Source organism: Cajanus cajan, chromosome 4 (assembly GCF_000230855.2).
Source record: "Cajanus cajan strain Asha chromosome 4, NIPB_CcT2T_4, whole genome shotgun sequence".
In the NCBI taxonomy this organism is placed as follows: Eukaryota; Viridiplantae; Streptophyta; class Magnoliopsida; order Fabales; family Fabaceae; genus Cajanus; species Cajanus cajan.
In genome coordinates this window covers 65,149,387-65,170,496 of record NC_138520.1, presented here as the reverse complement: position 1 = coordinate 65,170,496, position 21,110 = coordinate 65,149,387, and the positions used below count along the sequence as shown (strand labels likewise).

Genomic DNA, 21,110 nt, shown 5'->3' with positions numbered 1-21,110 from the left:
TAATTTAATAAAAAATATGTAAAAAATAATAATGTAAATTTTATAATTGTTTGATAAAATAAAATTAGATTAGAAATTAAAAAAATTGATATTTTAAAATTGTATTTTATATAGTGAAATTTTTATGTAATATATATTATTTAAACAATTACATTTTTATCTTTTATTAACTATTTAGACAATAGTATAAGATTATATCCAAACATTTTTTTTTAGAAAAAAAAAATTCACATAAATTCATCCATAAAAGAGTAAAATTAAATTCACATGAGTCCCATTATAATTTTCTCACAAATTCACTTAAATCATCTCCAAAACACATAATGTTTTTTAATTCCTTGATAATGTCTCCCATTCTTTTCCATTATCTCACCTCCTCCAAACACATCACTAAGAAATTATCATATAAACTCAACATTGGCACGTAAACTCTAAAGAACTGTATATCATATTGATATATACTAAATTTTTGTATCAATGTGAAAATCAAATCAGTTGAACTAGCAAAAACTTTCAAAATTGAAACAATCATCTTAACTCAATGGTTGAAATGAATGTCGCCATAAGAATAGCTCACGCAAGGTAACTAAAAAAATTAAGAATAGCTCATGCAACGTAACTAAAAAAAAATTGTATCAAAAAAATAATGAAGAAAAAAATTAAGAGTAAAATATATAACAGCCAATTAATTAAACTGACTCAACTTTTGACTTTAGAGCAAATGCACTAGCTGTGTGAAATCAATTTGAGATAAACTACAATTAGCCAAGCATTTAATTCTTACAGCTTTATATGAAGGTGATGCCTTAAATAACTATGTACGCTTGAACTTCTACCTTTAGTTCTTTGCCCTTTTCCTCTTATTAGTAGTTAATCATTTAAATTAAATTAATAATAATCTTAAACAAACAAGGGTAAATAAGATTGCAAATAGGAACAGTTTTTGGAGTCTGGCAACCACAGAATCCATAACTCGGCATACATAAAATAAGTTCCATTTCAAGATAACATACTTAGCACAATCCACTAGCAAGCAATATAATTCAGACTTTTGGTGTGCATTCAGGTTCCTTAGTGAACATCCAGATATTAATTCCTTTCTAGACAAAAAAAATCACCAAAATAAACTTTGCTTCGCGCAGCATTATCTCAACTTTGTTGACTTATATGTTAACACTTATAAAAGAGCAAGTCAATTATTAAGGGGACGTCAATATATATTGTCTTAACTGCAGAGCCATTTCCATTGAAACTATTAGCTCCCAAGATTCACTGTAAAACCAAAAATAACATGAGGGTTTGTGTGGAATACATTGGTTCAATTTTGCTCATGTAAAGCTTGCATTGCAAGCTTGTTTCCCTAGTCTTCGGATATTTATTTTCATTGCAAGCTTACTATAATTTTCTTAAGTGCACATGGATTTCTGAAATGATTGACACATCAGCAATACAATGAAGAATACTTCTCTCGAGGTGAAAATCGTTGAAGAAAAGCAACACAACAGTAAGAAACATGCTATTGTGCAAGTACAAAGAAATTCAATTCTGGCAGGCACTTTTCACATAAACAAGTAGATAAGTGGTTAAGAAATTTCTTACTACCAAAAGCTAAAGACAAGAAGAAACAATCAACAAATATCATACTCTAATAAACTGTTCTAATTGAAATCCAGTTCAGTGTCAGGAATTTCCATTTGAAAATAAAGAAACCAATAACAAAACAACTGACATCTTACACTGTTAGCTAAATGGGTAGGAAGAGCTACCAACATTGCTCACGGAGATGTCAATAACCGCTTAAGGCCGCTTTTCTGTTCTGATGTGAGCCTGGAGGGAAACTTGATGTTGAACTTGATTCTCAAGTTCCCCCTTTTGGAAGGTTCTTTAGGAATAGGCATACCCTCTCCTTTGACAACTTCTTCATATGTCGGACTAATAATGGAGTTGACGGGGATTGTAAGATTACGCCCATCAAGGGTTGTCAGCTGCACTGTGTAACCCGTCAAGGCCTCTACGAGGGATACCTTCTGGGTTACAACAAGATCATTGCCGTCCCTCTTAAAGATGCTATGAGGCTTCTCGTCAATAATAAAGACAAGGTCTGCAGGGATAACTCCTCTCTGTTCATTTCCCTTTTCTGGAAAAGTTATTTTTGTTCCTTTCTTCCAACCTGGCTTGATCTCAATTGTAAGGATTTCCTCTACTGTGGTGGGTCTTCTACAAAGAAGAAAACATAGTAGATTAAGTAACAATGATTACAAAAAAGATGTCAAACACATCTTCGTAATCTATCTTATGTAACCTTATTTCACAGGAAACTCCTCCAAGATGATTCTTCCATGTTAAAGGAAAAATCGTATGAATATTTCCTTTGATCTGTCTCATACAAAAAGATAACAAAAATGAATGTTTTCAAAAATCATACCACAAGATCAGCATTATTACTACTCAACTGACTATGAAAAGCCTTTTACCATGAAAGGTCCTCCAATGTACATAAGATCCTACAGTCCGACCAATACACATGCTTGGGAATGAATTTTTTTTTTCTCCAGAAAATAACCACTTTCATTTTTTTCAAAAGCTGTAAACTAACTCAAACACACGTAAAGGAACAATTGTTGCTATAACTTTCAATATCCCCAAAAGAAATGTTTAAACAATGGACTACCAACCAACATGTGTTGAGTGACTACCTGAGAAAGTGAGAATAAATTTCAAGATATTTGCCAGTTGCTTGAGTGTTTTGCACTCAGTATACTGACATTCATATACATTGAAAAACAAAGGCAAATTATATTGACAAGAATAATAAAGAATTGAACCATTTTCTAAGATTCTAATGTCTCCGATGCTTTATTAAATCATAAAGTTTCCAATTGTACAATAACTATTGTTTTGATCATTGAAGTTGATAGCAAGCTATAGCGGCATTGTGGAGTCAAGTGGAGTGGCCATAGGCCACTATTGAATTAAAATAGCAGAGCAGTTTTGAATAGCAGCCTTCATGACCGTCAAAAAAATCACAGCATTTTGCATGCTATAGCAGTGCAACTGTAATGAGTTTCATAAACCCATTTTTACCCCTGTAACAACATGATTTGGTTTTTTTTTTTTTCTTTCGAGTAGGTGGGGTTGAATAGGAAAACCCTATTTTCCCTACATTTCCCACCAAGCAGCACTCTCTTGCATCTGGGCAAACCACACCCATCCTACCTTCTACAACAATATTTCTGGCATATTTCCAGTGTAAGCTTGTCTTAAGATGTCTTCAAAAAGATTCACCACTTAACTAAACCAATGAGTAACTCCTAGGTCGTAGTATCCCTTCTAATACATTGGCACAGTAGAGTTGAAAGGTATAGATTCATGTCACTCAATATGTAGTTTGCTTGTCCAATATCAGTTCCATAGAATACATAATGTGTCCCGACATCAACAGTCCAGTTGTCATCAAGTGTAGCCAGCCAGTTTAAAAACTAAATGCATAGTGTGATGAACAAGGTCATTTATATAGGAATGTCAAGATAAATAATATCAGGGTAAACCAACCAATTCATACTTAAATCTTAGATTCAACTGCTGCATAAAAATATTCACAAAACATGAAGAGGCTAGATAAAGTAATAGCCAGTAATGCCTTCTTCTAAACTCCTTTGTCTGGCTGCCTATTAGTCATTTCATAAAAGCACAGATATAGGCCTCACATCTAAGGGCAGCCATTTTTCTTGAAAGTTTGGCCCTTATGGAATACAAATGGCTATAACTAGTGCTGAGAAATGTGCCAAAAGTTTTGTGCTATCAAGGATGGAAAATGAGGTTAACAAACTGGGTACACCTACACCATACACATGGGTCACCAAGCAATAAAAAGAAGGAAATACTCAGTTACATACTAACATTTCCTGCTTTAATGCTCATTGAACAGAAAATACCAAACAAAAAATATCTGCATCTGTGAGAGTGAAAGAACCATTGAAAATAAATAAATAAATAAGGCCCAGAGTTAAATCGTATTATCTAATTTTAATAGCATACTCATTGGATATAGCATTGCAACACAAGCCACAAGTAAATTAAATCAGTGAGGAAAAATTTTAAACAATAAATTCTTTTATAATTAATCTCGTGAACAAAATTATCAGCACAATGAATAACAAAGGTCTACAACCACCACCAGAATACCACATTCAATATCTTAGCATTAGAAAAATGAGAAAATTGTTCAAGTAAACAGCATAAAGCATGTAATTTACAGAGCCTTTCACGGAGTACCAAGACAGCAGAAATGTGATACATCAAACACCTCATCCAACATCAGAATCGACCACTTTAACAGTATAAAGCTATGAAAGTGATTGACCCAACTGATCAGATTAAGACAAAACAACGATCATCACTTAAAATTTCAAAATCTGACTCCATGCAATAACACAAAAACATAAACAAACTCAGGTCTCCTTGATGAAACAAGAAAGATGGGCATGCATGCAATGCAAGTAAGAGAAGGCAGCTCACCCAGTGGCGTCACTAACATCCCTTGAAATCTTCATCTTTTTTGTAGTCCCTTTATACAAATCCTCCAAACTACAATGCAATGTTTTCTCAATTGCTGCACCTTTCCTTGGCATATGGCCAGAGCCCTCTCCAGCTCCACTCCTAAATTGAGCAAAAATATCTTCACCAAATGGGCCACCCCTGGAAAATCCTGAGCCACCAGCACGGCCACCCATGTCCCCCATTCCCCCACCAAAGGGACTCGAAAACCCGAAAAACTCCGAAAATATATCATCTGCACTTCTAGGGTTGAACCGGAATGTCGTTGGCCCACCGTCGCTGCCACCAGAAAAACCACCGGCGCCAGGTGGCACCCCATTCAACCCCTCCTCACCATACTGATCATACACTGCTCGCTTCTGTGGATCACTCAAAACCTGTTTCACAATTCAAATTAGGGGGAAAAACAACTTAGAAAAATTGAAAATGTATAAGCTTTTGAATATCAAATAACCATCTGTGGTAAACCAAAAATCTACCTCAACCTTTTATATTTTAAATTAGAAAACCCCACTAACTCAAAATTGAAAACCCTTCACAAAAATTGCAACTTTGTACGATACAAGACAACAGCATCAAATTCTAATTGTGTCCATAAACACTCACCTCCTTAGGATTCAAATTAGGGTAAAATAACCCTCTTCCCCCACCAAAAAAAAAAATCAAAACCCTTAATAAAAATTACAACTTTCAAGGGAAAAAAACCAAAAACAGACTCAAATTACTTCAAAAATCACAATTTTTTCAAAAGGGTGTGTTGATTTGACATACATCATATGCTTCAGAGATTTGCTTGAATTTAGCTTCAGCCTCTTTCTTGTTGTTAGGGTTCTTATCAGGATGCCACTTCATGGCTAGCCTACGATATGCTTTCTTGAGATCCTCATCTTTTGCGTTTCTATCAACCTGAAGGAGCTTGTAGTAGTCCACGCCCATGCCTTCTCTCTGCTCTTTCTTCACTTCTCAGAAACTAGATAATCGATTATAAATGGATTATCTCATGTTCTTCACTCAATTTCTCTCCCTATATTATAAGAAAAAACAGCATCATGATATCACGTTCTTTCCTTCTAATACAATTCAGGTACCAGAAGGAATAGATGTTGATGCTCGTGCTAGACCCCAAATGTATATTTATATTAAAGTTTTCTAACTTAGCTAACAGTTGAATAAAAGGGTAACTTTGGTCTAGGAAATTGGGACGGTTGATTCATTTAATTTTTTAATTATAAAAATATTGATTTAGTCTTTGAAATTAAATGACTGTAATTATTTTGGTTTTTTACTTTTATGATTTGAAAAATTAGAATGGTAATCGTTTAAAGATATTAAAGGCTAAAATAATTGTTATTTAATAATTTTGAAAATTAAATTGATATTTTTTATAAATAGTATTAATATTATATTTTGTACCATATATATTTATCTTATGTATCTCTACTACTAAGGATAAAATATTATTTTAGTCTTCAAATGTGTAACTTAATATTTTATGGAAGTGTAAATAATATCTTACGTTATTTTCATATTTAGTAAAGTTTCATTAAAGTTAATACTTGTATCTATATGAAACATTATATATCAATGAAGTAATTGATAGTGTATACATGGATGACATATGACACACATAAACGAGTGAGATGTAACACATGTCTATGAATGATATATGACTATCTAGAAAATTCTTAAATTGGTTATATTTTAAAAAATTGTTGTGACCTTGACCCAACTAATCTAATAACAATATCAATGAAAGCTAAACCCAATTGCATGCAAATCAACTCTTAGGAACTACTTGATGTTGTCACCTAATGTTTCAAATATTGTGTCAAAGCTCTTTAAACACAAGGTTGATATGATCAACTATGTGAAGGGGATTATTAATGGTTGCAATCATAGATTTAAGGATGACTATTATGAATGATTTTTATAATTTATGTGCATAAAAACGTCTCTAGTTTTGTTCATGTACAATGTTCATAATAGACTTGAAACAATCTTATGAGATTGTATTATTTGTTGTGCTTATAAGGCCAAACAACTAATATATATGTAGGAAGTTTGAAGTCTAGTTTTATGCTCTTATGAAAATCAAAGCACATTTTATGGCTTGCATTTGACTCTACATGTTTTTAAAATTTTAAGTGGTAGATTAGGATTTATATCGATAAATTTCTTTATAAGTACTTATAAGAGAAGAAAACAAGAAGTAAAATTTACACAAGTTTCTCTATTAACTAAAAGTAACTTATGTATAATTAAAAATAATTTTTTGGAGAAGCTAATATGAAAGAGCTTCAATAAATTAACTTATGTATAATCTAATTTTAGTTTATATAATAACTTATTTTATTTTTCTTTCTTATTTTTTCTTCTCCTAGAATTTCTTACGAGGAAGTTTATGGAAACAAACCCTTATTATCCAAGCAATGGAGGTGAAGGGGAAGAAAAACTACAAAGTATGCAACATAAAGGTGAAGAAAATAAAGGATAAGGAATGAAAGTGAAGGAAAATGTGATGATGCCTATGCTAATAATTTTCATGTAAAGTGAGACTTTATTGACAATTTGAATGTACTTTCATAGACCAAAATGGTAATAAATGCTCAAGTTTAGAGATTTAATTAAACATGACATATGTGCTGACACCACAAATCCTAACAGAGTAAAGAAGTTAACTTTCATTCTAGTCTAGCTTACTAGATTGCCACTTGTCATTCATCCATGCATGCCACGTGTCACCCCCTTATGGACTAGGTCATTTAGTTGATTGTTTTTCAATTAGTTTAGAAAAGTAAAAAATGCATATATGAAATATTCATAAATTCGCATAGCTTGAATAATAGAAATAGTAGTGAAAGGTTAGATTAATGAAACTTAAAGCAAATAGGGGTAACAATGTGGATTAAACTTGGTGAGCCAATCTATCAACCCATCTATTTTTTGTGAGTTGAGTTGGATAAATAAATCCACCTACCCATCTTTCAACTCATCAATTTAGTGGATCAATCCGCCAACCCATTTTTTTGTTTTATGCTCTTAAAAGATAAATTCGTAGTGAATTAATCACTAGTGGAAAAAAGCTTTTAAAATCAGTTATTTTCAACTTTTAAAATCGGTTTCATAACCGATTTTAAAAAAGCCATTTTTAAAAGTTAAACTGATTTTAAAAGTCTACTTTTAAGATCGGTTTTATAACCGATCTTAAAAGTGTTGGATCCGGAAAAAAAAAATTAAACTGGAACGGCCATTCCAAAACTGGAACGGGCCGTTTAGGGTTTAGCAGGTGCATAAAAAGGCTACTTGAAGAACAGACACCAGAACGGCCCGTTCTCCTTGCAGTACGGGCCGTTCTGCAAGGAGAACTGGTCGTTCTCCCTGCAGCACGTCCCGTTCTACAAGGAGAACGGGCCGTTCTGAAAGGAGAACGGGTCGTGCTCCTTGAAGAACGGGTCGTGCTCCTTGCATAATGGCCCATTCTCCTTACAGAACGGCCCGTTCTAGATTCGAAATTTCCCCAAATTGAACCTACAACGAAAATAGAGATAACAGAAGAGCATGAGAAAATGAAAAGAGACACAAGAAGAGTATGAGAAGACGAAAACGAAAATGAAAATGACAACGAAATTTACCTTATTGGAGACTTTAGAAAATGAGAGCGTGAGAGAGTAAAAAAAGGAATGGAGGGAAAGATTAAAGAGAATGAGAATGGAGGGAAACATAAAAGGTTTCTGACGATACTTTTAAAATCGGTTATTTAAGAACCGATTTTGTATACTACATACAAAATCGGTTATGAAATAACCGATTTTAAAAGCAACACTTTTACGATCAATTAAAATTTAACCGATCTTAAAAGTTATGTCTGATACAACTTTTAAGATCGGTCATAAAATAACCAATCTTAAAAGTTGTGTCAGACATACCTTTTAATATCGGTCATAAAATAATCGATCTTAAAAGTACTTTTAAGATCGGTTAAATTTTAACCGATCTTAAAAGTGTTCATATTATTTACAAAATTGTCACCGCTTCACTTTTAAGATTGGTTACCTTGTAACCGATCTTAAAACTCCGATTTTAAATCCAATTTTTGCACTAGTGAATGTTGGAGTAATATTTTTATTTTATAGCTAAACTTATCTTTCTAAGTAATTATTCTCATTTTATATGAAATAAAAGTATATTATTTTAATTACATGTTTTTTACTAGTACATTTTTGTGTATAGTGTCTTTTTTAATAGAAATACAAGTTACTTTAGCCCTTTGCATGAAAAAATATATTCCCTTTAATAAATTTTACAAATAGTGATAATAGAATTATAGGTTGAACTATTAATGCATATTGAAATATTTCAATTGAGATTTTTTATTATTAAAATTTAGGTGGTTTGAAGGTGAGTCGACTTGTTAATCCACTAACTTACTAAAGTGAACCAACCTGCAAACCCACAACTATATGAGGTGACTTACATTTTTTAACCTGTTTTCTTTGGTGAGCCAACCTGTCATGCCTCATTTCTTTGGTGAGTCAACTAGTTTCACCCAACTTTAGATGGGTTGGCCTACTTTGCCACCCCTACAAGTAAGCAGGTAATTTTTAGAGAAATTTAATATGATATGTTTGAGACTAGATTTCACATTTTATACTTCTTCTTGACCTTGAAACTATATATGTTAATTATTCTTTCATTATTTTGATTAGGATTAAATTCACCCAATACCAATTTCTTGATAAAGAGATTCTTATATTTCCCCTTCAAATACCAATTCCTTGCATATTCAAGAAAGAAACTTGTATTACGAAAAACTTCTTTTAAATTAAAAAAGAATTTCAAGCCTAGCAACTTGGATTGCTAGGCAGTTCATTTCAAGCCTTGATTTAGAAAGCATTTTCCAATTGAATTTCAAATCTAAAATCAATTTACTAATGACCAAAGCATAAATGTGTTGAATCTTGTCTAAAATATAAGTTTTAATAATGACAAATTTTTAGTTTCAAATTTTAGTACAGAAAAGTTCACATGTGTGTGCTAATAATTTTGTTATAGTGTTTTAGAAGTATTTATAAATGTTTAGAAGGCTATTTAAACTCAAGCAATCAAGAAAATTCACAATTCCATTTTTATCTTTTTTTTCCCCCAAATTTGCTTCAAGTCTCCAATTTTTTTCACTTCTCTTTATCCATTTTCTCTCTATTTTTCCTACAAAACAACTCCCATCACAAGTAATAAAAAAGTGGTATAATTACAACGGATTGGATTAAAATTAGATAAGTATAAATGTATTAACAAAATGATTTATCTTGGGAAATTTTTTAAGAAAAAAAGGAATTAAGTTAAACCAATTTAAAACAAAAATATGCATGATATTTAGTAAAATTGACAACTAACACAACCACTCTATGTATTACTCATCCATTTATGCCACATGTTATCCACCCTCATGTGCCATGTGTCACATGAGTGCATGCATATATGAAGAACATCTACTTAGATTTGTATTCTCGCTTAATGAGAGAGTTTCGGTCAATGAGAAAATGAATATGTGGATGATTGTTAGAAGAGTTCACCTAGTGAGCTAGAGCTCACTTAACAAGAGGACTTGGAGGGTTTTTCACGTTAAATGATCTATGATTACCTAACGAGAGGACCCATAGAGAGTTATGCTTGCTTAGTGAAAGGACCGGCAAATGTTCAAGGTCACTCAACGAGATATAGTCGCCCAACAAGAAGACCACAAACGGTTAAGGTTGTGAAGTCCCACATCGATTAGGAAGGAGAACGAAGCATGCCATATATATGGGTGTGGATACCTTCCTTGTGTGGAGGCCTTTTGGGGTGGCATGCGTGCCATTGCCAGAAGCAAAACCGTGAGGCCGTGGGCCAAAGCGGACAATATCCACATGCGGGTTGCTTGGGCTGTTACAAAGGTCATTCAACGAGCTTGAGTTCACTCATTGAGGAGGCATATTTAGAGGTCTTAGGACACTCAACGATGTTTTCTTCACTAGACAAGGGGCTCTAAAGAGGTTTGAGTGCCTAGCAAGACCCCTATTTTTGGAGGTTTGTGTCATGTTGTTTCTCTTGAGTTGTTTGGTGTATTTTAAGGTAAAAGATACGTATGATGTTGAGTTGATGTACATTATGAAATGTGTTGACTTATGAGGATGTTATATATTGTTGATTCTCTTATATTCAAGATGATGATGTATATATATGTATATATGCAATATTAAGTTGAGATATGTTGTGTTGTATAAGAAAATCGTTCTCTTATATTCTCTTATATGTTGTGGCGTTGTGTAATATATTTTTTATTTTAATTTATTATTTTGTTTGTATAATTAACTTTATAATAAAATTGTAATATTTTAGGAATGAATCATTCTAATTAGAATTTAATTTTATTTAAACCAAAATACTATTTATTTATAAATTTAACTTTCTAATAATCAAATTGGCATAAGATATTTTAAAAAAAAAAAAGCAAAAATACATTTGAAAGAACAGAGTTATTGTGATTATGATGTGCATTATAAAAAAATTAAAAATATTAAAAAAAATAATATAGAGATATAAGTCTATCACAAATAAAGAAGAAACCTAACAATAAATAATAATGTAAATTGATTGAGGTCAAATTTTGGTGTGGTAATTATAAAGTTTTAAATTAGACGACAAAGATAATTGGAAACAAGTTTGGGTTAAAAGAAATTTTGCATTGTATGTGAAATTAGTCATGTTAGTATTGATGAAGCATGGATAAGAACATCAAGACCCTTCTAGAATTATTGTTTTCCTTTTGTCATGTATCATTTACATGTTTCAAAAGTTAAGTTACTTTATGTTAGTTTGAGGGTGGTTGATTCCTTAAGCATAGTGTGTATCTATCTTTATAAAAGGTAAGTAATCAAGTGATAAAATGATGCATAATAGTCCAAATGAACCAAACACATAGTTAGATTAAAAATAATATATATATATATATATATATATATATATATATATATATATATATATATATATATATATATATATATATATATATATATAACAAAAGTACAGTTTTTCAAATAGAATGATCGATTAAAAGATAGTTGTAATCAATTACAACATTAAAATTGATTTTCTAGAGAACATGATGATTCCTATTTTAATTGATTACATAAAGTTTGTAATCGATCACAAAAATTTTGTTTTAAAAAAAAAATACAAACACCATGTTTTAATCGATTAGGAGTGATTTATAATCAATTAAAAAAAACTTTTTCTTATCATAAAAAAAAACTTTTTCTTATCATAAAAAAAAACTTTTTCTGTTAAAAATAAGGTGTTTAAATCAATTATAAGAAGTTGATACACTTCACTTTCTCGATTTTTATTTTTATTTTTATAAAAATGGTTTGTCTGTTTTAATTGCGTAATATTATGCAGTATTTTCGAAAAACAATTCTTCCTATTTTAATGGATTAAAAGAGTTAAAAATGCATGTTTGGAAGTTTTAAAAACTCGAATTAATGGATTACAAGCTTCACGTAATCAAGTAGCAGATAAATTAGCTTTGGATTATTCTGAGGATAATCTCTATGTTTTTGATGTTGTTAAATTTTTTTTGCTTTTATTATTAGATTATTCTGAGGATAATCTCTATGTTTTTGATGTTGTTAAATTTTTTTTGCTTTTATTATTAGAGCTGACGTTGCTGAAATTGTGTATCATCGTGGTTTTTAATTGATCTTTGTGAGGGTTTTATCCCCTTATCTTAAAAAAAAAAAAAAAAAAAAAAACTTCACGTAATCAATTAAAATCTGAAATAAAATTGTTTTATAAATAGTTGTTGACCCTCTCATTTTAAAACAAGTCAAATTTATTTCCTCTACCCTTTTCCTCCGCTCCACACACCGACTTTTTTCCTTCTCCGCCACGCACCATGACCTCTGTCCATATCTTTCGCCGCACATTATCACCACCGCAAAAAAAAACAAACAAAATACAGATCCAGCAATAGAAACATCAAACAAATATCTTAATAACCATCACAATTCAACAAAAAGGAACAATTTTTGCGCCCTTTTTTTACCGATTTCCACAACGCACCCTTCAACAACAACCCTTAAGTCACCAACGTCGCAGAAACTAGATCTAGAAGGTCAACAAGGCAGGGTGAGAAAGAGAAGAAGAGAGAAACATGAACATCCCAATAGTCAATCAGGAACTTGTGGTTGGTGCAGTGGTGAAACAGCCAGGTTGAATGCTCCAAAAGAAAGTTTTTGTGGGTGGTCAATGCGACATCTTCTTGAACCATACAGAACAAGGCAATCACTTTCCCTACCATCTTCTTCCTTCTGTTGAAACACCCTAAGAATAACGGATAGCAAAAGCATTTGAATTTTGAAGTATGCCCACATACCTTATCAACTTTTGCTGCAATGGCCAATACGACCCTCACCAGCCGGGCACCATTAGCTTGATCATTGTTAATGATTGGCAAGACAATAATGTGCAGTTGAATACACAAAAAGTAATCTATGATTCTGATGGCTATTCATTTAGCCCCTACACTAGGCAGTGCTGCAATGGCCAATACGACCCTCACCAGCAGGCACCATTTGCTTTACCATCGTTAATGATTGGCAAGAAAATAATGTGTACGTAGTTGAGTACATAAAAAGTAATCTATAATTCTGGTGGCTATTCATTTAGACTCTACACTAGGCAGTGCACTGATCAAACAGTGAAAATCTTCCTAACCTTCTTCATGTTCCTACGACAAACAGGGCAAGTACCAGCTGCCTCGGCTATCCTGCATTGATAAGGTTGGAAATACATCACCACACAAGAATAAACATTAACTAATGCATGCCACTGAAGATGTCATCTATAGAATAAAGATGGTTGATATATAGACTTGCAATGTGGATCAACACGTTTAAATTTTGCATGTCCAAAATTATCTCAAATAAATGGGAACCAATTTCTTGAGAAATTATACTCGTTCAATCTTTCTTCCGAAATGGGAATTCTTGGACATGTGTTAGCTGCTTTATAGTTGTGAAATACTGTAGGAAAAATCAGGGGGGGAAAACTAGAGTCCCCAACTCACTTCTCAAGCCCAAGAGGTATACGTAGTGAACCTATTTGTAAACAAAATTACTCTAGGAATTCGGTAGTTTTTGTTGTTATAATGAATTACCTAGATCCACATGCAAAACAAGCCACACAGTGCCCACATGGAAGGAAGAAGCAGTCCCTTGGAGCATCAAAGCAAATGGCACAAAGACGCTTTGTATTATTACTGGTTTCACCATCACCCAAAAACTTCCCATCAATGGGACCTCCTGGAAGAAAGTCAAGATCCTCCTCATCTTGTGACAAGGAATCATATGATGAACCCCAACTTGAAAGATCATCATCTTTTTGAGAAAGCAAAGGGGCTCTCTGAGGTTCTGTACCCTCGGATCTAAATCCTTCTCTACCTTCATGGGCACACTGAAGCTTGTTCAAAATGTTGAAGGCCCAAAACACAAGCAAGGTCAATCCACCTGCAGGAAGATGTAGAATAAATAGTAACATATAAAACAAGTTAAGATTGACACAGTTAGTAAAAGGATGACTATGTAAGGAGTTTTACCAATGCCAAAAACATAGGTCACCCATCTTGGTCCATAGGACAGTTTGACATGCCACTCATTGGATGCATTCTGAACCAAAGAAAAGTAAGCATAAATAGTAGTAAAAGCAAAGGAACTGAAATATATTCATATCCTCAGTTGAGAATATAAAGCATATGAATTTCACAAGGGATTAGGGAGCTGGATTTTTCTTGCAAGAGGGAAAAGGCACAGGATTTTCAAGCTTCCGACTTCAGTGATAAACCAAAATGCAAATGCTAAGTTGCAGCATTAATAATTTTATGTTCCATTATAATTTAAATTTTGTAAGGATGACCTTTGAAGCAAGTACATGATAGTAATCTTGCCTGTTGAGGACCAGGAGTAACCAAGACAGCTGCGCTTCCCTCGGGAAAGAAAATATTCAAACTGCACTGATTATTGGTAAGAGCACATTTGTAGTAAGCATTTGTTGTATTATGCATTAAGGCCCTTACACTGAGGTTTAATGCCACCTATTGAACATGAGACCAAGGAAAGTAACAAAAATTGATTACTGAATAAATAATTACAGTGCTTAATAACATATAAGCCCATTGAAATCATAATAAGGAGAAAAACAAAAAACTGACTGATGTATGAGAGAAATATTAACTAGCAAAATCTGATAAGATTACTTGTATCAAACCCCACCTTTCCCACACTCAGAACACTCTGGTCCAGAATTTTCATTACTAAAACACCATTTTAATAGAATGCAAGGCTTTTTCTGAAACAATAACAACGTAAAAATACAATACTAATTAAAGGTCTGACGATTAATTCAATTGAACTGAAATTAATGTGTTCAAATTATGGGGGGAAAAATATGTGAATGAAAGAGAAAGTAAACTTTGAATAATTGATATCATTATGTTATGATGGGTAGAACACTAACCTAATCTGTTCAAGTTTGGCTTCTCTGTTTGAAGTTTTGTGAGATCTGTGATTATTTTCTGGTCGATCAAGCAAAGAACTTAGGGCTCTAAGACATGATATTAGAATCTTGTAGCATTTGCGGCTAAGGAAGGGATGGTGGTGGTAAGATCAAGAAGAATCCATAGCGGAGGAAATGGGATCTGGTCTGAGGGGTAAGGGGATTTCTGTTAATGATTAGGTCAGGTTTAAGATACTGTCAGATTCAAGTTCACATTTGTCTGCTTTGCAGTTCATGACCTATAGTCACATAATTCCTAGTATGCTTTGGTACGTGGAACGGATACGGGTACGTGACCTCAGAGTACCCGGTATGCGGAGAATATACATAGTACGCTTCGATTACCCATTTGCAAAATTATAGGAACTAAAAATAGATTTAAGTAAAAAAATATATAGGTTCATGTTTGAAATGCCTATGTCAAGGTGCCATCGTCCTTTTTGGATTTTGCTTATGAAATATGTATACTTAAAAATTAAGTTCATATGCTCCAGCTTTTTATGAGTGAATGAATTAACACACGTAGAGACACAAATGTTGAAAAATGCAAGATGAAGTATGAAGGACAACTCCGCACCATGTTAGAAATGTTCAAGTTTAACCGAATATTAAAGGTTTTCAAGCATGTAATTAGTCCGTGTCTATGTTGAAATGACGATGAAATCCACTAAGTCACAGTAACCAAGAAAACTGTCATCACAACTTAAGTTTCAGTTCATATATTATAAGCTCTTATTGTGTTTTGTTAGTTTGTTTAACAAGAGATTTTGTCAATTAATACTAGTTTTATCAATATTTTAAAATAAACTTTGTTTGAAGATCCTGATAGGAAAAATAACGCATCATGCCCTCCGTTCAGTCATTCTAGAGAACCTATAGTTATTATGCCCACCGGAGCAAGTATGGTATTGGTATAGGACTACAGAAATACCTCCACATCCTCATCCAAATTACCCAATGCCACATAATAGCTCGACGACCAGGATATTTCCTGCGTAATCATGCCAGTTCCTACAAAGAAACAAAGCAACATCAGTAAGGATAGACAAAAATACAAATAATGTTTTTTGTGTGTCTTACCATGGACCACGTTCCATGAGAGAGTTGTATTAGGTTCTGTTGGGTCCTCCAGCCACCGAGTGAGGCTATCGGTCCCTGAAAGTAAGGGCATCAGAATAACAAGTTCACTAAATATATTATTATAGGCATGAAAATTTTTGTACGATATAAAACAATAACTATATGTATATGCTTGAGTTTCAATTCATGATAACTAAAACTAGGGATTTAAAGTTATGCGCAAGTTCTGTGTCTATTTCCTTTTCTTATTAATTTTATAGGACCTCAATTTTTATTTTATTTTTTTTTGATAATTAAGTTATTGGTGCAAAATATCCACAAGTTATATTTATAATTAATTTTCGTCAAAGAACTTGATCACTTTTAATGAAATTTTTACTTTTAATTATATTTTTTTTATTCACAAAACTTAATTACAAGATCTTACTTAAAGAGACCCAATCCAGTTAAACTCAGATCAACAACTTGTTGGTCTCACTTATTTAATATTGGAAAAATGTACTTTTAGTCTCTATACTTTCACTTAAGCGTGGTTAAGTCCCTATACTTTCATATTGATGAATTTGGTCATCAAAGTTAAAAAAAAAAAAAAAAAAAAAAAAAAAAAAAAAAAAAAGGTCATGCGGGTTTAGTCTTGTTAACTTTAAAACATGAAGGATTGTTAGAGGAGGGACTAAATCCACATTTAGTTTGAGGACCAAATTCATACATATGAAAGTGACCTTGACCACATTTGACCGAATGTATAGGAACTAAAAATATATTTTCTCCTTTAATGTTAATGTAGAGAGAGACACAAAACATGCACATGACCTTGTGATGTAAAATTTGCGAGACAGGATAAATTCCCATGTAAGAGATATATAGTAGAATGTAGGATAGCTACTTTGTACTAGTAATTCATGAGCTGCTATTTTGAATGCTAATAGGCAGTCACAGCTTACATGTTAAGAAGATATGAAGAACGAAACAAGTCCTGCCAATTAAACTGTCTGTTTTTATTTTGTTTAGTTAGAGAATTTCCCAAAAGAGGCACAACAGGATTGTAAAAGAAGGATGTTATAGCAAGAAGTCAAACACGGCTATATATAGAAAAATTTCTGCCAACAAAGTTCAAAAAAATAATCTCTCAGTAAATATTATCATTAATTTTCCAGTAAAGCCAAACAAAAAGAAGTGAAAAAAAAACACAAATAAAAAAATTCTAATGATTTTTTTTTCTCTTTTTGGTGTAAGTAATTCTTTAGCAAGCAACAGGTCAAGAAATACTAAAACAGGGAACCTACTATAAGATTAACAGACTATAACAAAAAGAAGAGAAAAGGACATATTCCACTCCAAAGAAGATATTTCATCCTTAAACAAATAATTAATTCATCAAGATTAATTAAAAGAAAAATTAATTTCAATTAATAATATTATAAATTAAATTTTTTTATAGACATAATTATAGAATTAAATGATTTAAGTCACAGACATATTTTTTGTTTTTGTGAGAAGTAGTAGTCATTTTTTATTCTACCACATTTTCTCAACTCAGTGGATGAGAGATTATCGTGGTAGACCACATCTCCTACTACATGTTTAATGACACTACTTGTGATTCAAGGAATAATTTTTCCTACAATAGTAACTTATTCTCTCTATTCTCTATTATAAGTAAAAATAACTGATTTTACACATATTAAAAAAAGTTGGTTATTTACATTAAATTTTTTTATTTTCATAAGATTCTTCTTAAATTATTCTTGTTATAAATGTCAAAAGAAGTAGTACAACATATTAAGGGAATAATATTTTAAGAAAAATATTATTAAATAATATAAAAATAGTTAAATTTGTTTATATTTAAAAAAATGTATATTTATTTTTCTTATAATAGAGAGCAAAGGAAATACTATACTTCCTCCATTTTTTTTTGTTTGACGTTTAAAGTTATGCACAAGAATTAAAAAAATAATTAATATTTTAATTTTTCAAAGTATTTATTATTTATTTTTCTATTATACTCTTTAAATGGTTAGAAAAGAAATAAGTACATTGAAAAATGAATAAACACACATTAATTATCAAGAATAAAAATAATAAAAAAATTAATAAGTCATTAATTTTAAAAAAGTGATAATGAAAAAAAAAGTCAAAACAATAAAAAAACGGATGAAGTTTATTGTTAATGGAGTGATAAATGCATATGCTTACATGAAAATGAATTTCACAATAAATAAATGATATAAAGAAAATTTAACAATTAATGCATTTGAAAATAAGTCTATGTTTTTATAATTAGGACAAAATAAAATACACTTCATAGAAATTTCTAACTTCTAAAGAAATAATTTGCTTAGCCGAAAATAAACTTAATAAATGTTAAGGAAGAAGAACCAAAATAAATTTGAGTGGATCACACTTGGTGAAATTAGAGGGTGAAACCAAAGGAGTTTCTTGTTTTTACTTTTCCTACTTGGTTAAAAAGGGTTTTATACTATTAAATATCTAACAGGTAGTTAAATTCAAAAAAATGAAAGGAGAAACCACAGAAATCTCGGGAAGAAAGAATACCTTGTGCAATTATAACGAAAACAGAAGAGCTCCTAGAGCTCACGTGATACGAAATATTTATTGCAGACCCTTTATTAAGATAATATTTCCATTCCTGAGGAAGACACGACAAAAGATTGTTAGTTCACCCTCAGGAATGTGAGGCTTCACTTCAGCAACAAATAATGAGATTCAGTTTCTTTTGCAATATGTGAATTCAGAAACCTGTGAGGGTTAAAACTTAAAAGGGAAAAGAAATGGAAAGTACGTATGCTTGCCTTGTGTGAGCCAGAGGGAAGAGACACATTATTTGTTTCTCCCCAAGTGGAAACAACATCAAGTGGCGGATACTTATATGTACCATAAAGAATGGGTCCTGGGCCTGGTTTTTCTTCTAAGTTTTCTACCTAATGCAAAAAAAACCATTTTACGAAGATACTAACTACAAATCCAAAACAGATAAATAAAAATATAAAATAGCAATGATAACTGACCTTCACAGATTGCACGAAAAAAGGGTTAGGTTGGTAAACAATCGAAGATTTTGGACCAAGCACGATGGTCATGGACCCATAAACCCCCAACATCATTGTCATAGATACTGTAGCTTGCAATATGAATTTCAGAAATCAGAATATTAATAAAAAAAATTAAAAAAGAAACACATTCAAACCACGGTCCCCTCCATGCAACAGTAGTTTCAAGTTAAAAAGAAAAATTGTGAGTGTACACCAATTAATAGATGGAAAATATTTACATTTAACTCTTTTTTTCATCTTATTGTCCCTTAATAAAATTGAAGTTTTACTTCATTAATTCAAGTAATAAAAGTTTATATTAAAAAAGCAGCATATATTATAAAATAAAACTCGAATTATGATAGGATAATAATAATACCATAAAAAGTATTTAAAAATCACTCTTTAGGTTTTGTCTTTAATAAATAAAAAGTTAAAACTACAACAACAATAAAGCATTAAAAAAATTATTTAAAAAAATGATAATTGTCTGACAACTTCCTCTTTTTATTTTCATTTCATTTATTACTTTTTATCTCTCTCATTCATTTTCATCATATAGATTACACTTATTATTTTCTCATTCTACATTTCCAATGAACCGGACTTTCATCAAGACTCCAAAAATCATGACAACAGAGCGTTAATAACGATCATAATAATAGTTAATTCCTTCCTCAATGTCAAATTTCTTAAGCACGATTTTCAATCGGTAATTTGGGTTTCGAAAACGCAACACTTAAAACTAACTGCAATTCATCATCAACGATTCAAATTCTTCAATTAGTCAACATAAAAAGGCGAATTAACGAACGAGAGGAAGTTAATTTCCAGAAGAAAAAAAAAAACCACGAATCTGAACAACACAAAGTGACAAAGCAAAAGTAACCTTAACCTAATCAATGAGAGAGTCCAAATCGAAGATTCCCTCACCGAATAACCAAAAGCTGAAGACGACGGCGAAGCAGGAGCAGGTGTCGTCCCTAACAGCGGCGGCGGAGCCATGGCGCAAGTTCCAGGTGGCTCCTCCATCGGCGGCGGCGGAGGGCGCGGCGGCGGTGGAGCGGTGCTCCGGCATTGTAGAGAGAGAAAGAGAGAGAGAGAGGAAGCGCGAGAGCGAGAAGGAGAGTGCGGAGTGAATGAAGAAGACTCATGTTGAAGTGAAGTGAAGTGTGCGATCTTCAACTGCGGGTCGTCTTGTTGGTGTGGGAATGGTAGTTAGAGAAGGAAATGGCACTTGGTGCGTGCCAGACAAAAACTTTATCCAATTCAAGCTTTGACTTTACTTAATTCTCATGCTTCTACATTATACCTAAAACTTACACACCTAACTAAAACCCAACATCCTTGCTTTTCGCCCTCTCACTCCGCAACCACCAACTATCAAACTCAAAAGGCCAAAACCAATCATTTCTTAAATTCAAATACGTAAAAAATTCTAATCAATTATTATCTTCTCAAAACAAATAAATACACGTGTGGTGATTCATTAGACTGGAGCCTAGAGGGGCTTTTTAATTATCAATCAAGTGTAAAGGTATTTAAGGGAAATTTACTTTAATTAGTTAGTGTTTATATTAATAATTTAAATTTAAATTTAAAATAATATTATGGTTATGTATAACAACAAAGTAATTAAAATCCCAACAATACTTCACCCATCCGCAACAACCTTCTCTTCAAGGTTCTGATCATAGAAAGGGTTTGGTCCAAGAGTTTTAGGCAATGAATCCATTTATCAACATTCAATATGTTTTTACCATAAAAAACAAATGTGCATTTTCTACGATTCAAACTGCAGTGGTGTGTAAGTGAGTGTGATTACTC

The 21,110-nt window shown here is 32.1% G+C and overlaps 2 protein-coding genes across 3 annotated transcripts; both read right to left on the bottom strand.

Moving 5' to 3' along the window:
* Nucleotides 1-1,576: 1,576 nt before the first annotated feature.
* On the bottom strand, nt 1,577-5,684 carry LOC109792630 (uncharacterized). The gene is made up of 3 exons (XM_020352049.3): nt 5,329-5,684; nt 4,519-4,934; nt 1,577-2,217 (listed from the first exon to the last, which is right to left on the bottom strand). Exons 1-3 carry the CDS (start codon nt 5,491-5,493, stop codon nt 1,776-1,778), a joined length of 1,023 nt encoding a protein of 340 aa, XP_020207638.1. The 5' UTR covers nt 5,494-5,684; the 3' UTR covers nt 1,577-1,775.
* A 6,881-nt stretch (nt 5,685-12,565) lies between these two features.
* LOC109792628 (E3 ubiquitin-protein ligase APD2) lies at nt 12,566-20,630 on the bottom strand. Of its 2 annotated transcripts, none has more exons than XM_020352046.3 (10): nt 20,217-20,630; nt 19,260-19,366; nt 19,044-19,172; nt 18,787-18,880; nt 16,228-16,302; nt 16,079-16,158; nt 14,540-14,686; nt 14,192-14,261; nt 13,754-14,102; nt 12,566-13,363 (listed from the first exon to the last, which is right to left on the bottom strand). In XM_020352046.3, the coding sequence occupies exons 1-10, from the start codon at nt 20,359-20,361 to the stop codon at nt 13,288-13,290; spliced, it is 1,272 nt and encodes a 423-aa protein (XP_020207635.1). In that variant the 5' UTR covers nt 20,362-20,630; the 3' UTR covers nt 12,566-13,287. The 2 variants fall into 2 exon arrangements, with proteins under 2 accessions (XP_020207635.1, XP_082928947.1); XM_083072821.1 differs by having other exon boundaries at nt 20,179-20,293.
* Nucleotides 20,631-21,110: the final 480 nt, after the last annotated feature.